General features: G+C 36.6%; 1 protein-coding gene across 1 annotated transcript; it reads left to right on the top strand.

Moving 5' to 3' along the window:
- The first annotated feature begins 1,799 nt into the window (after nt 1-1,799).
- On the top strand, nt 1,800-8,729 carry LOC123669342 (plexin-B). The gene has a single exon (XM_045602948.1). The coding sequence runs from the start codon at nt 2,011-2,013 to the stop codon at nt 7,693-7,695; it is 5,685 nt and encodes a 1,894-aa protein (XP_045458904.1). The 5' UTR covers nt 1,800-2,010; the 3' UTR covers nt 7,696-8,729.
- The last annotated feature ends 7,031 nt before the right edge of the window (nt 8,730-15,760 follow it).

Genomic DNA, 15,760 nt, shown 5'->3' with positions numbered 1-15,760 from the left:
CACCAGTCGGCTCTCCAAGTTTCAAGGCGGTAGCGGAACTGCGCTATCCCTTAGTCGCCTCCTATGACACCCACGGGAAGAGAGGGGGTGGCTATATTCTTTAGTACCGTAACCACACAGTACAAGGAGTAGTAAGTTTAACAATATTATATTATACTTTATATCGAAATTTTTAAATAAATTATACAAACCAAAGATTTATTATAAATAAATTATTAGTATTATCGTAAATAACACAAGAAGTATTGCCTAATCGTTTATAACTAGTAGTTTTTTTTTTTATATGTTTTGTAAGTCGTTAGTAATTCCGACTTTGTAACTAAAAGGATTATTGGCAAATGTATATCATTTCTCCTAAATTTTCCAGATTTCTCTATTATTGTTTATTTTTTTCCTGAAAATAAAGACAAGCTAACCCGAATGAAGAACAGGGATTTTTACGATTAAGAATTAATAATAATATACGAAGTCATTTAATGGTGCATTGGACTTATCTTTTTGGACTATCTCTAAGCGCATAACTCAACAACTATCAACAACTGTCGCCTGGCCTGGACCGATTTTAACAATTCTTTTTTTTTAAATGTTCGTTAAAGTCCAAAAATGGTTTTTATGGCGAGAAAAATTCGAATAATTTCCCTAAACCCTAAAAACAGCCCTTTTCTTTTTTCCATACAAACGTTTTCTAACTAAAATGTAGAGTCAATTTGAACTTTATTGCCATTCAATAAAGTTTATATTCAATCATATTTATCAAATCAGTGTGCGTGTTCGCGTTGGACGAACTAATGTCACGTTCTGAAACTCAACAAAAGTTAATATAACAGTCAAAAAATGTAAGAGCTATAGCTCGATAGTACTGATTTTTATTTTGGTTAGCTTCGCGATATTATTTCTTTTGTTTTAGTTTCAGCACGTGACATAAAATGCATTAGTTTTTAAGTCATCACATCTGTCAAACAAATCGTGTTAAAAGGGGTTTTATTATTAATTTAATATCACGTCACGATCAGGCCAAATCAGTGCGATCGGGCACAACGCGGCTTAAATACAATCACGTCGGTTAATAACCTGTCTATCTCTATGTTATGTCATTGAAGCACACAAGTTTTAAATATATGTCACCTTTAGGTTCCCACTGTCCCTTTAGATTATTTTCCAATCAGGTTTGAACCCTTAGTTCGCCTCTTAGTTTGAAGCCCTCTAGCAGACATCCCAGTCGGGGTTTTTAAGTGGGTTACAGAAGGGTGGCCAAAGTTCATGAAAGCGAAGATACTTTGGTCACCCGAGCTGAACCTCACACACCACCCTATCATCAAGGTGACCGTTCTGTTCAGGAGAATTTTTTGCGCCGACTATAAAATAGGTAGGAACAAAAAAACTACCACATTCCAAATCATTTTGACAGAACGAAGTCTGTCGGGTCCGCTATCTCCGTCTTATCCGTATATCTAATATATAAAATTCACGTATCGTGGTGTTTGTAGTTAAACTCCTCCGAAACGGCTTGACTGATTCTTATGAAATTTTGTGTGCATATTGGTTAGGTCTGAGAATCGAACAACATCTATTTTTCATCCCCCTAAATGTTAAGGGTAGTCCACCCATAATATTTTTTTATTTTTTAGATAACATTTATTTTTTATTTTATTATGATTTGGCGTTGAAAAATACATACAACCCTATATTTTCACCCTTCTACCACCAACCCCTATTTTTAAATAGCGTTTAGCGGCAAGACAACGTTTGCCGAGTGAGCTAGTTGTATAATATTAATTTTATTGAAACCATAGATTTAGTTTAAACTTGATTACAGTAAAATAACAACATGTAGATTAAAAAATATTGAGAAAAAAAAAGCTTGTTTATTCCGTGTCATCCGCATCGATGAATGCTCCTAATATTTTCTTAAACTAAAATGGGTTGAATATTTAAGTAAAACAAAAGTAGTGATTGTGAAAGTTAAAAAATATAAACGATATTATTGTGGACATAATTTAAAATGTGATCATGGCTGCATTTGTGATAGTATTAGTCATAACATTTTGGCTTCGATGCACAATAGTGTACGGATATGAGTTTATATCGCAATATCCCAAAAATCAAAATGAAACATTCCACTTTAACCACCTTGTTGTTGATAAAGTGAGCGGACAAGTATATGCAGGATCATTAAATACTTTACATCAGCTTAGTCCAGACTTGAAGCCTCTTCATGTAGTACGAACTGGGCCGAAACTTGATAATCCAATGTGTCATGCCAGTGGATGCCCTTCGGAAGATATTCAAACTACATGGACAGACAATGTTAATAAAATTTTAGTTATTGATCAAGAATCTAGAATCGTGATAGCATGTGGTTCAATCGCTCAGGGATCGTGTATCAAATACAAGCTAGGAGATCTTTCGGCTGATCCCGAGTTTGTCCCTGAGAGTGTGGCGGCCAATGATGCGGAAGCCTCTACTTACGCTTTTATTGGTCCAGAAAGGTACAATTCATGGGATCGCTCTAATGTACTCTATGTTGGGACAACATTCACTAATAATGGAGAATACAGGCATGACGTTCCTGCTATAGCTAGTCGAGATTTGATGACACTGCAGCTGGCCCAATTTACGTTTTCCAAGCAGAGCCTAATACAAATAGATGTTAAATATAGAGACAATTTTCTTGTGCAATATGTATATGGATTTAACTCTAGTGACTATGCCTACTTTCTTATCATACAAAAACATTCTCATCTAGCTGGTAATGAGGAACTTGGATATGTGTCACGTTTAGCTCGTACCTGTGTAAATGATGACAATTATAATAGTTATACAGAGGTCACATTAGAATGTAGTGTTCGTGAAGAAACAAGTGTTGGTAAAAGTGAAATTGTCAATTATAATTTAGTTCAAGATGCTAAAATTGCTAAGGCAGGTGTTAATTTAGCTAATCAGTTAGGAATTGAAACTGGTGATTCTATCCTTGTGGCATCTTTTAGCCCGTCGAAAGGAATATCTAATGAACCTACATCTAAGTCAGCTATTTGTGTTTACTCATTGCAAGAGATAGAAATTAAGTTTAATGAAAATGTTCACATGTGTTTCAATGGTAGCACTAAGGCGCGAAATATGGGCTACATATCAGGCATGATATCAGATGGTAAATGTCCTAGTGTAGGTTCCACTGGAAATATTCTTAATTTTTGTGAGGTTGGTCTAAAAATAAGTGGTCTATATCCTATTAAAGCTATGTCAGTGATATATTGGAATGATACTTTGATAACTTCTGTAACAATGTCTGTAACAGGTTTGCATACTGTTGCCTTCTTAGGAACTAGTGAGGGTGTAATGAAAAAAGTGCTTATTGATGCTGATAAAGCTTTAGAATATTCTAGTGATTCACTTATCCCTGGACAAAAAATTCTTCCAGATACTACACTATCTCCTTATGGTAAGACTCTTTATATATTGGCTAAAAATTCAATAGTTCAAATTGCTACAGAAAAATGTACAGAGCATGGCAATTGCTCCTCATGCTTAGAATCAAATGATCCTCATTGTGGTTGGTGTTCTTTAGAGAAACGGTGTACAGTTCAAAATATGTGTCAAAAAGGCACACAAAGTGCGCCAAGGTGGTTATCGCAATATACTGGCCAACAGTGTATTGATTTTGAACAAATCTTACCTGATCGGATATCTATGTCAGAAATAACCAATGTTCAATTAGTAATTCGGACCTTGCCAGAACTTCCATTTGGTGCTAAATATAAATGTGTATTTGGTAATGCTCCTGCAATAGATGCAGCAGTGACATCAAATGGTCTGGCATGCCCAACACCTGATATTAAACACAGACCAAAAATACCTCAAAATCAAGATCATATATATGTACCTCTCTCAGTCCATTCTTCGGAAACTAATAAGGATTTTGTTTCCCGTAATTTTGCTTTTTATGATTGTTCAAAACACATTACATGTCATACCTGTATTATGAGTGAATGGGCGTGCAATTGGTGTATTTATGATAACAAATGTACACATGATATATCTGTTTGTCAGAGAACCATTATAAGTGGTGAGAATAATCCCAGCAAGTTGCTTAACCACGGTATTGGGCACTGCCCTAGAATAAGGCAATATAAAAAACCGATTTTATTGCCAAACAATGTACCAAAGGAACTGGAACTTGAAGTTGAAAATTTGCCACACTTACAACCTGGACACACAGGATTTCAATGTATTGTTAGCATTGAGTTAGCTAATATGATACTACCAGCCAGAGTTGAATCTAATCATTTTATTGTTTGTGACAAAACAATGTATTCCTATGAAGAAGATGTGGGAGAATATAACATAAGTGTAAAAGTTTTTTGGAATCATAAACATTATATAGACACAATAACAATCACTTTATACAAGTGTGAAATTCTTGGATCTCATAGAGATCACGCTGATTGTTCACTTTGTATTACTCGGAATTCCATTTATCAATGCACATGGTGTGGAAATTCATGTTCATATAGCGAATCATGCTTAGACAATCCTGTTACAGAATGCCCTAAACCACGGATTGACATGATAAAACCATTGAGTGGACCTATTGAAGGTGGAACACTAGTGACCATTGAAGGTAGTAATTTAGGATTAAGAGTTGAAGAAGTTACTGGAAAAGTTCGAATTGGTGATGTTCCCTGTGAAATTGTAGACTTTGAAGTATCTGTTAGCATAACATGTAAGACAGGTCCATCTAATGTTTCAGTTGTAGTACCTGTAATTGTAGAAAATGAAGCAGGCCATACAAGATCGTCAGTACTATTCAGTTATAAAAATATACAGTTACAAGGAATTTATCCATCCTTAGGACCTGTATCGGGAGGTACACAATTAGCTATTGGGGGTGAACACTTAAACATTGGATCAACAATTTCAGCTTATTTAGATGAATTGTTATGTTCTGTAAATAAAACGCAAACATCAAATAGTAGATTAATATGCATTACTCCTAAAGCTAATACACCACGTATTATCCATACACTGACAGTATCTATAGATAATGCAAATCGAACGTTATATGGAGATTTATTTAATTATACATCAGATCCTACAATTATGGAAATAAAGCCTTTGAAAAGTTTTGTTTCAGGTGGAAGAATGATAACAGTTCATGGTACTAATTTGCATACAATACAAAAACCTCTCATGAAACTCTACTATGCAAATGAAGAAATTCCTGTTAATGCCACAGGTTGCACTGTGCTTAATTCAAATCAAATGGAATGTCCCAGTCCAGCTATAAATAAAAAATACTATGATATAATACAAGCAACGAAATCTCAGACAAGTACTCCACAGGTAGCTATGAAAGTAGGGTTTGTAATGGATAATGTAGAGACAATGCATGATTTGGAAAAATACTTCAATCCACCTAGAACTCATATGGTGTTTGTTGAAGATCCTCATGTTTATAAATTTCCAAATCAAATCAAATTATATAAGGGTGATCCTTTAGTAATTGAAGGCGAAAATCTCATCAGAGCAAGTGATGAGTCAGATGTCATTGTAACAATTGGAACCCAACCGTGTAATGTTACAAGCCTTACTATGCAACAATTGTTATGCACTCCACCAGAAGTTCAACCAACCAATACTGATGAGAATGGTTTTCAGATCACAGATATAAATTTACCTTTAGTAGTTGTTAAAATTGGTAGAAACTTGCGATTTCCTATTGGATACTTACACTATGAGCTTTTAAGAAATTATAATTTTCCTCCAGAAGCCATTGCAGGAATTGCTGCCGGAACATTCTTCTTAGTCCTTATATTTATGATAGTTTTGGTTATGTATCGAAGGAGGAGTACAAAAGCTGAACGAGAATACAAAAGAATACAAATACAAATGGACACATTAGAGAGCAACGTTCGACTAGAATGTAAATTAGCTTTTGCAGAGCTTCAAACTGATATGTCTGATTTGGCAGCAGATTTGGAACATTCTGGCATACCTACCTTGGATCATGTAAATTATGTTATGAAAGTATTTTTTCCTGGCGTATCTGACCATCCTATACTAAATGTTCAACGTCAGTTTATAAATACGCCACGAACAAATTATGATGCAGCTATGATTCAGTTTGAGCAACTTTTAAATAATAAATGTTTCCTTTTGTCATTTATCGACACATTAGAGGCTCAAAAGTCTTTTAATATAAGAGATAAAGTAAATGTTGCGTCACTATTGATGGTTATTCTAATGGGGAAAATGGAATATGCTACTGACATATTGAAGTCTCTACTTTTACGCCTTATTGATAAATCAGTTTGTACGAAACATCCGCAACTAATGTTAAGAAGAACAGAGAGTGTAGTTGAAAAAATGCTCACAAATTGGATGGCATTATGTATGTATTATTATTTAAAGGACTATGCAGGTTCATCATTATTCTTATTGTTTAAGGCAATAAAACATCAAATTGAGAAGGGCGTAGTTGATGCTATAACACATGAAGCTAGGTACTCTTTATCAGAGGAAAAACTTTTAAAAGAGCAAATAGACTACCAAGTTGTAACTTTACACATAGTGCAAGATGATTTTGATGAAAAAGTTCAATGTAAAGTTTTAGATTGTGATAGTATATCACAAGTTAAATCTAAAATATTAGATTCTTTATTTAAAAATACGCCTTTCAGTATGAGACCTTCCGTCCATGAAGTTGATTTAGAATGGAGACATGGAAGAGGTGGCCATGTTACACTCCAAGATGAAGATTTAACAACGAAAACTCTAAACGGCTGGCGAAAATTAAATACGTTAGCTCATTACGGAGTTAAAGAATCTGCCGTTATGTCTTTAATTTCACGACAAAATGATAGTTTTAATACTCCATATAAAATTCCATGCAAAAATTGCACTGGGATTTATTGTTCGAATTCCCATATTAGGGTATACAAAAGTGATATTACTGACCAAAATGTACACTATTATCATTTGGTTAAACCTATTGAATACCAACACATAATAAACAAAACTTCAGAACACAGTCATAAAGCCATTCCAGAAATATTTCTCACCAGACTCCTCTCTACCAAAGGCACTGTTCATAAATTTGTTGATGACTTTTTCGGTACAATTCTAACAGTAAATGAAGTTTTGCCTCCTGCTGTTAAATGGCTTTTTGATCTTTTTGATGATGCTGCTAGAGCACACGGCATTATGAACCCTGAAGTCGTCCATGCATGGAAATCTAACAGTTTGCCATTAAGGTTTTGGGTCAATCTTATAAAGAATCCAGATTTCATATTTGATATCAATAAAACTTCAACAGTAGATTCCTCTTTATCTGTGATTGCTCAAACGTTTATGGATGCATGTTCTTTGACAGAACATCGCCTATGTAAAGATTCACCATCCAATAAATTACTTTTTGCAAAAGACTTACCGACTTATAGAGAAATGGTTATACAATTTTACCAAGGTGTTTCTCAATTACCTCAAGTTTCCGACCAAGAGCTAAGTACCTCTATGCAGCAGCTTTCAGTTGAACAACTTAATGAGTTCGATACTCTATCTGCTTTAAAAGAGTTGTATATCTATGTCAGTAAATATAGAGAACAAATTATTTTAGGGTTAGAAAACAAAATGCACCTAGCTCATAAATTAGATAATGTAGCGTGCACGTTGGAAGGCGATCCTGCAGCTGTATGCTGACTATATGATAATCTAAGTTACGATTTAATTACATTTACATAATTTATTTATAATACAGAAATTTTGTACAAAGAGCTTTAATTTATTTTGGAAAATACTCAGAATCCATTTGTAAAAAGACTGTAAAAATATCAGTTTTAAAGGTATATTTTTTCTTTTACTATAAATATTAAGGACATTATCAGCACCATAATAATTCCTAATAAGATTTTGGATATATTTGTTTCATTTCTATCAACGTTATATTAAGACAAAAATTTGTAAGAATATTTTTCTCCCAGTGGCCATATTTTTTTTTATTTTTTATTATCTATTTACTTATATGCCATTTTTTATTTAGTAGGTTAAAACTAAAAGTATTATAAAGACTCAGAAATCTATATTATCTTATGATTTCCTAAAATATTAGATCTGATACTCATATTAAGTTAATTGTAAATTTATACATGTATGCTGCTAAACTACTTAATATTGATGTTTATTGATGTAAGATGTATGTGTAAAGAGAATAGTTTAAGAAAAATGTTGTGATATTTGTATTTGGAATAATTATAACTCTTTTGATCTTTTATGCTTCAATACATGATTTGTGACATTAAAAATTATGTACTTTATTGCACAACATACTGTTTTAGTTCTAATTATATTTTGTGAAATATGAATAATTATTAATCATTGATCATTCTAATTAGTTTTCTATTTTAAGAGACACATTGTTGTAAACAAATTTAAATAGAATATAAACACCGTGCAAGTATATTTAATTTGATAATTTTTATAAAATCTTTAACAATTCTTTTCAATATTACAATTTAAATATAAACTCTTTATATTGATCTCTATTTTATTGCTCAACATTTTTTAGCATCTTGTTATCATGTCAATTTAATTTTTTAAAGAATATCATTATATTATTCCATTTACAATGTAATTTAAGATTAGTTTAAACTTCTTAGTGTTTAAGGCATCGTAAATTCACCCGTCTTTTAAAAATTTTATATAATTGACTTAGAAATATACTTATTTATCAAAAATTTTGTAATGATTAATTTAATTATGAATGGAAAAATTTAAACCACATGTGTTTTATTTTTATCACATTTATTAGGCCTGTACTCATAGACATATACATACAATAAATAAGTAGATAAACATTTCAATTTAAATTAAATCTCAACTTATACAACAATATATTACGGCCAAACATTATTGATACAAGTCTTTTCAATGTTGCCAAAAATATTATCTATAGAAATAGCTAAATACCGAAGTTAAGACTCCTGTTACACTAGAACTATTCACCATAGGCTTAATATAATAATAAATGACACTTTTCAAGACCATGTTTAATATACGCCAGCCAGCGGCCTTATAGAAACCAGTGTGGTAGGAGATTAAAGCTATTCTGGTACCTACACTTATCAAGTTATGTTTAACACAGTGCATGTCACCACACTGTATTTGTTTGTGACAAATACATTCATTGGTATTGGATCATTTGTTAAGACGTATTTAAAAGAGCCTGTTCCACCAGTTGCAGATAAAGTTTTTCTCACGAAATAAGTTATTTATATGTCTTATCAGCTGTAGGTAGGCAGCCCCCTGAAGTACCATTTTTTTTTTTTTTTTTTTTTTTTTTTTTTTTTTTTTTTTTATACTAGACCCCCACACATGGGTGTGAGACTGTCCCTACGCTACTCATTCATTCCAGTTCTCGCTAGTATTCCTCTCGCACTTTCATTCAGCATACTAGTTCTTTCTATCATTCATTCCTCATTCACACACTGGGTGGGTTCCCATCTAATCTAGTCTATTCTTACTATTCTGTATTACTTAAAACTATCAACTCTTGGGGAAATGAGAGGGGTTTGCGTACAATAATTTTATTTACATTTTAGCATACTTTTCTTACTACTATTTTATTTGTTACAAGGTTTATTTACAGATTCTCTTACACATTTATTATTACTTCTAATGAAAATTTACAACTAATTTTACATTGGAAGCTATTCTAATTCTTATACTATTCCTACTTAAATCTTACTTGCTTATGTTATACTACAATATACAATTATATCCAGAAAACATAATTTTACTAATTCTTATTTCTAATATTAACTGCTTTAACTATTTTTACACAATATTGTAGGAACAGTTCTCTAGTTGCGTTGTTTGTAATTATTTCACACAGGTTCCTTTCCACTATTTGTATACCCGTTTCATTTTCCAAACGCAGCCTCTCGTAGGCAAATGCAGGACACTCCAGGAGGACGTGGAGGACGGACTCGGAGCACCCAGGGTCGCAGACGCACGACGGACTCTCCTTACACTTGAAACGGTACAAGTATTCGGAGAATCCGCCATGCCCCGTCAACGCTTGGGTGACAAACCAGTCCACCCCTATTTTGCTCGTGATTTTGTACGCGGCTATCGCGTCAGGGAAGAACACCCTGGTGACACCAGCCGTTTCGCCGGCTCGATACCGCTGGTTCCATTCATCAAGCGATTGCATGCGAATGCTCCGCCTGATGAATGAAACCGGGCAGCTGTCATAGTCAAAGGCGCGTTTAGACTTCAGCGCAGCCTCCTTGGCCAGATGGTCGGCACGCTCATTGCCCTCCAGCCCTGCGTGGGCTTTGATCCAGAACAAACTAACACGTTTGTCCCGGAGCAGAGCCCTTCGCAGGTGTCCCCGCGCTTCAACGGCTAGGGGATGGGGGGCTACCGGGTTCTCCAGCGTGAGCAGTGCCGACAAGGAGTCGGAGTAAATCCCGACGGATCCAGCCAAGGTGTCTGCGGCCATCCGTGCCGCCCGACATATCGCCAAGAGTTCCGCCTGGTAGACCGTACAATAGGACGGCAAAGCAAGCTTGAGGGTTTTGGTTTCGGCGGCGCCAGCCCATACGGACAACGCCGCACCCACTTTGCCCTCAATCTTGCTGCCGTCCGTGAAGATATTAAATGTGTGCTCGCTGTTAGCGGTGAACTGTTCTTGGTCCGCCAGGCGCTTGAACTCAAGGTCGATATGAGAGGCGGGGTGCGGAGACCGCAGAGCCGAGGACATCCGCTCCACCTCTCGATCCCCTATCACCCGCTGGGGGACCCCCCGTCTCGCCTCGTACAAATTCGCGGCTTCGCGGACACGGAGGTCGAGGGGGAGTATCCCAGCGAGCAACAATGCGGAGTTCAGAGAGGTGGTTCGGTATGCCCTGCAAAGCTTCTGCGCGAAGCCCCGCTGGACCACGTTCAGCTGCTTGCGAATACCGAGCTTGTCCACGGCCGGCGCCCAGACGGCAGCCGCATACAAAATCACGGGCTCAACCACCGCCCTGTAAATAGTGCGGATTACTTCAGGATGGAGACCCCAGCTGGCCTTAGCCGCCCGGGCCAGCTGGTGGTAAAAGGCGAGCGCGCGCCTGCAGACGTTCGCGACGTGGGCGTTGAAGGTGAGTTTGTTGTCTATGACGACCCCCAGCAGCTTGATCTCGCTCGCCAGGACAATGTCGACCCCGCCCATGTGAAGACGCGGGGTGTCATACTTCAGTTTGCGCGTCACAACCATAGCGTTTGTCTTGTGAGGCGCAAACCGAAGTTTATTAGATGCTCCCCACGCCCTCACACGTTCGAGGACGGCATTGGCCCGACGTTCGATCTCGAGGGCCGTTTCACCCTCGAACACCAACACCACATCGTCGGCGAACGCCTGCGCGTACTCGCCTTTGGCCTCCAACTCCTGAAGCAGTGGATCCAGGAGCAGGTTCCACAGAATCGGCCCACCGATAGATCCCTGCACGCAGCCTTTCCCGGTGTCCCTCACGTGCTCCTCCCCCAGGTACCTCACTCTGGCACGTCTGTCGCTCAGGTAGCTGCCCAAGAGCCGCCGAATATTTTCGGGGCACCTTTCCTCAGCCAACCTTACCTTTATTTTAGGCCACCAAGCGTTGTCGAAGGCGCCCTCTATATCCAACGAGATCAAAACCACTATCTTCTTTTCCTGTAATTTGTTTCTAATAAACTTAACTAGGGTATAGAGGGCGTCCTCGGTGCTCCGCTGGGGCATGAAGCCAAATTGGCGAGTACTAAGCTTGGGCAGCAGGTGGTATTTTAGCCTGGCGACTAGCATTTTCTCCAATATTTTCCCAAGCACCGGAAGGAGACCGATTGGACGATATGACCTAGGAGTTGTGTAGTCGGTCTTCCCGGGCTTCCGGAGAAAGATGACCGTCGCCTCCTTCCAGGGCCTAGGAAAATATCGGAGCTCGAGGCACCTGTTGAAGAGGCACAAAAAGAGGTCCGGGTCCGATTGGATTGCGTGCAGGCATATATCGGCAGTAAAACCGTCCGCACCTGGGGCCTTCTTCGGGTCAAACGACCGACTAGCCAACTTCAGTTCTGTGTGAGTGAATAGAGGGTCAGTTTGGCCCGAAGAAGTCTCGATGTCGGTCCGCCCGGCCAAGACCCTCACCCGGCGGTGCTCTTCGGAGTCATCCTCTTCGGAGTCCTCCGGGTAGAAGGTCTCAGCCAGGAGTCGGGCCGAGCCCCTGGCATCTAACCCCATATTGTTTACCACCAGCGGTGGGTCCACGTCCCTCCTGGAGGTCCTGCCGAGGACCCTGTAAATTCCTCCCCACATCGATTCCCCATCCTGGCGTTCACAGAAGGCGACCCAGCTGCGCGTCTGCGCGTGCCTCACCTCGGTCGCATACCTTTCCTTCGCCTCCAGGTACTCCCCCACAACCTTGCGACGCCTGACCGGCGCCGCGCATCTGATCCTACCTTTCCTGGTGGCCACCTCACGCTTAAGCACTGCCAACCCCTCGTTCCACCACGGCATCGCAAGGACCTCCTTGTGTTTTGTTAGTGGCATTGTTTTTGTGCATGTTTTTTGTATTATGTCGTTTAGTTGAGTTATTGTGGAGTCCAATTGTGCGTGTGTCTGTATGTTTTTAATTGTGTCTATTGTGAAGTGTTCTTGCGTTTTAATTTGACCCAGTTTCTCACGAAACTGGGCCCAATTCGCCTTTTTTGTGAAGTATTTTCGTGTTGTGTGTCTGATGGTGTTTGTGTTGATGTGTTTGGTGTTGATGAGGAAGGTGATGGCGTTGTGGTCCGAGTTGGTCAGGTCTACGCGCACGCGCCAGCCGTCCACCAGGCCAAGCAGGTCAGGCGATACAGCAGTTATATCAATATAACTGCTGTACCTTTCGCCGCCCCGGATTGTGTCGAAGGTGGGGGTTTCCCCTTGGTTCAGGAGGCAGAGACCGAGGTCCTCCAGGAACCCGTGCAATTCTTCCTGAAGTACCATTGTACCTGTTAATAAACTACAACTTGGATTTAAAGGTAGCGAATACAAAATAGGCATCTTAGTAATAAAGTAGTATTTGACGGTCTAAAATTAAAATATATTAAAACCTTTTATCTGTTGGATCTGTATTTCAGATAGTTTTACCAACAACCAGTGAAACAGGCTCTAAGTCTTGAAACTTGTTTCAATACAATTCATTGAAATACAATAATATTGAGAATCAATACAAATAAATACACTAGCTACTTATACACATCAATTTGAGATTGTTGTAATTATAGTTATTTATTTAAATGTTTTATGAAGATTTCCATAGACTCTAAACTTAATTAAAACTTTTATGAAACATGAGATTATAAATGAATGAATTTTAATTTAATTAACTATTTGTACATAATTGTTTTGTTTTTTCTTCTATTAATCTCACATACAAAACGAAATATTTATATTTATACAATGACAACTTATTAAATAATAACAAAATGTACCCCATTAATTTTGTACGCTATTTAAAAAAATATAACAAAGTAATTCACCTAAATAAATCTCGTGATTTAATCACTCTATTTTTGCTTCACTGAAGAGTTCTAAAAAATCAATGGTAACAAAACATTAAGTAAATTTTTGTATATAATTAAGGATAAGGATAAAAGTTGTTGTGACGAAAAATACGTATATATATTTTGCAGAATTTTGAACACAAATTAGTATAATTTAATTATTTAAAGAAGTTTTATCGACTTCTTTTAAATATTTATGAAGACAAAAAAGGTGCATATAAAATAATTTCAGAGTATGTCTTACCACAGAGTAAAACTATTTACATGTTTTTCATAAATAACGTGAAGTAGGTTTAAGTGAAAGACATAACTTATAATTTGTGCTTTGCTTTGTATCTGTATCACACAATATAGAGTATCGTAAAAAAACAAACTGCCTCACTACATAGGCCCCTTACAAGCATATCATATACAAACAAGCACCACAAATATCTTCAATCTAGTAACAATTTATTTATTTATTTAAGCATTCTAAAAATGCAATCCATGTACACCGATTATTTAGTTCAAGTTAATTTTCTACGCAAACATTTTATATATGTGCATCATACAGTGCATAACATGTCAATATTTTGTTACACTATAAGAAAATAACTACTCTGTATCTTCTTAATAAATAATAATAAAAGTAATAAAAATAAATATACTTAAAGTTCATGCAATAAAAAAAATATATGCTCACAACATATAATATTCGTTAAATTTAAAGAAACATCTAGTGAAAACTTCACGCAACAGAATTTCGTCTGATCCACCTCTATATTTCATAATTTTTAAGTAACAATTTTACGTGTAGACCATGTTTAAGAGATTTAAACGTTAGGTGAGAATAGTATGTCAAATATACTATTAATAACTTAAAATGTTAACCCAAGTGTTTGCATATTTTTTTTAAAAATATAAATGCTGTCAAACATCATCAGACACAAACAAATATACCATAGATTAGTGACACTTTTATCTACACTAATAATATAATAAATGCTTGTGTTGAAATCGGCAGCGATTGTTAATACATAATATTCAGCTGGTGTGCATTTTTCTAAAGATTCGTAAGTACGCAACTATAAGTAATATGCAACATTGGAACGCAGATAACATCATTTCAAACTTCTATAATTCGAAATTTGAAATTTTAATATTACAAATTATAATAATGCAAACATGTGATTAAAATACTCGAAAATTGTTATGAACAAAAGAGGACTTTGAAGAATTATAAATAAATAAAAGCTTTACCCTTAACGACCCCCAGTAGTATTGAAGTCCTTTATCGTTGTTTATCAACATCTATAATACATGATATCGTCTTATAAATCACGAAGCGTGTCCCGTTCCGCCTGAGCCTGAACGTGCAAGCGAGAGCGCGAAACAAGCGATAGAGAGGCACGATCGGCCCAAGCGTTGACTTGTGACACATTTATCTCTCTTCTCGCGTGAGATCAGAGCTAACAGTTCGAAATAATTCAGTGATAATAATTCATAAAAGTATGCAATTATTCATCAATCTTTTTTTACAACTTTATCACGTAAAACTATTGTCCGCAAACTGACATTACAGACAAGCAATTTTTTTATACTACTAGGTCAGCAAACAAGCGTATGTACGGCTCTACTTACTGGTGGTAAGCGATTATAGGCGCCTGCAACACCAGATCATCACAAGCGCGTTGCAGACTCATTTTGATTTAATTAACATAGAAAATTATAACATTCAAGGTATGAATCATTTTATATCCATTTCAACATCATATTATAAAATATATTAGATACATAAAAAAAAAACAATACCAGAAAAGGAACGGTTTGCTGGATGTATGGACTATCAACTAGTGAGTGCAGTTTGCAATTATTAGTACGTTGATGATATTTCGTTACAAGTTTTTATTATAGTTGTGTGGGGAATATCGAGGTTCTTTGTTGACCGTTGACACCGAATATTCGTTACATTTCTATATCTAATTCTCGCTACTAACTTCACAAGCCTTTCAATTAATCAATACATCTAACATTGGATTATTTGTTGATTTATACTTAGGCCAATAGTCTTATGGAGTTATATTCCTTTATTAACATAACACATTTTTATACCATTGAAAACTTTTAGGTTAAGTAATTGTGACAACACTGATAAACGGACTCGTTTAGTAAGGGCGGCAATATTGGCGAGACTGTCATCGGGATTAGGGTAAGACTACAC

The sequence above is a fragment of the Melitaea cinxia genome, chromosome 3, assembly GCF_905220565.1.
Source record: "Melitaea cinxia chromosome 3, ilMelCinx1.1, whole genome shotgun sequence".
Classification (NCBI taxonomy): Eukaryota; Metazoa; Arthropoda; class Insecta; order Lepidoptera; family Nymphalidae; genus Melitaea; species Melitaea cinxia.
The sequence above is the reverse complement of the archived record's forward strand: the minus strand, read 5'-3'. Positions and strand labels throughout refer to the sequence as shown.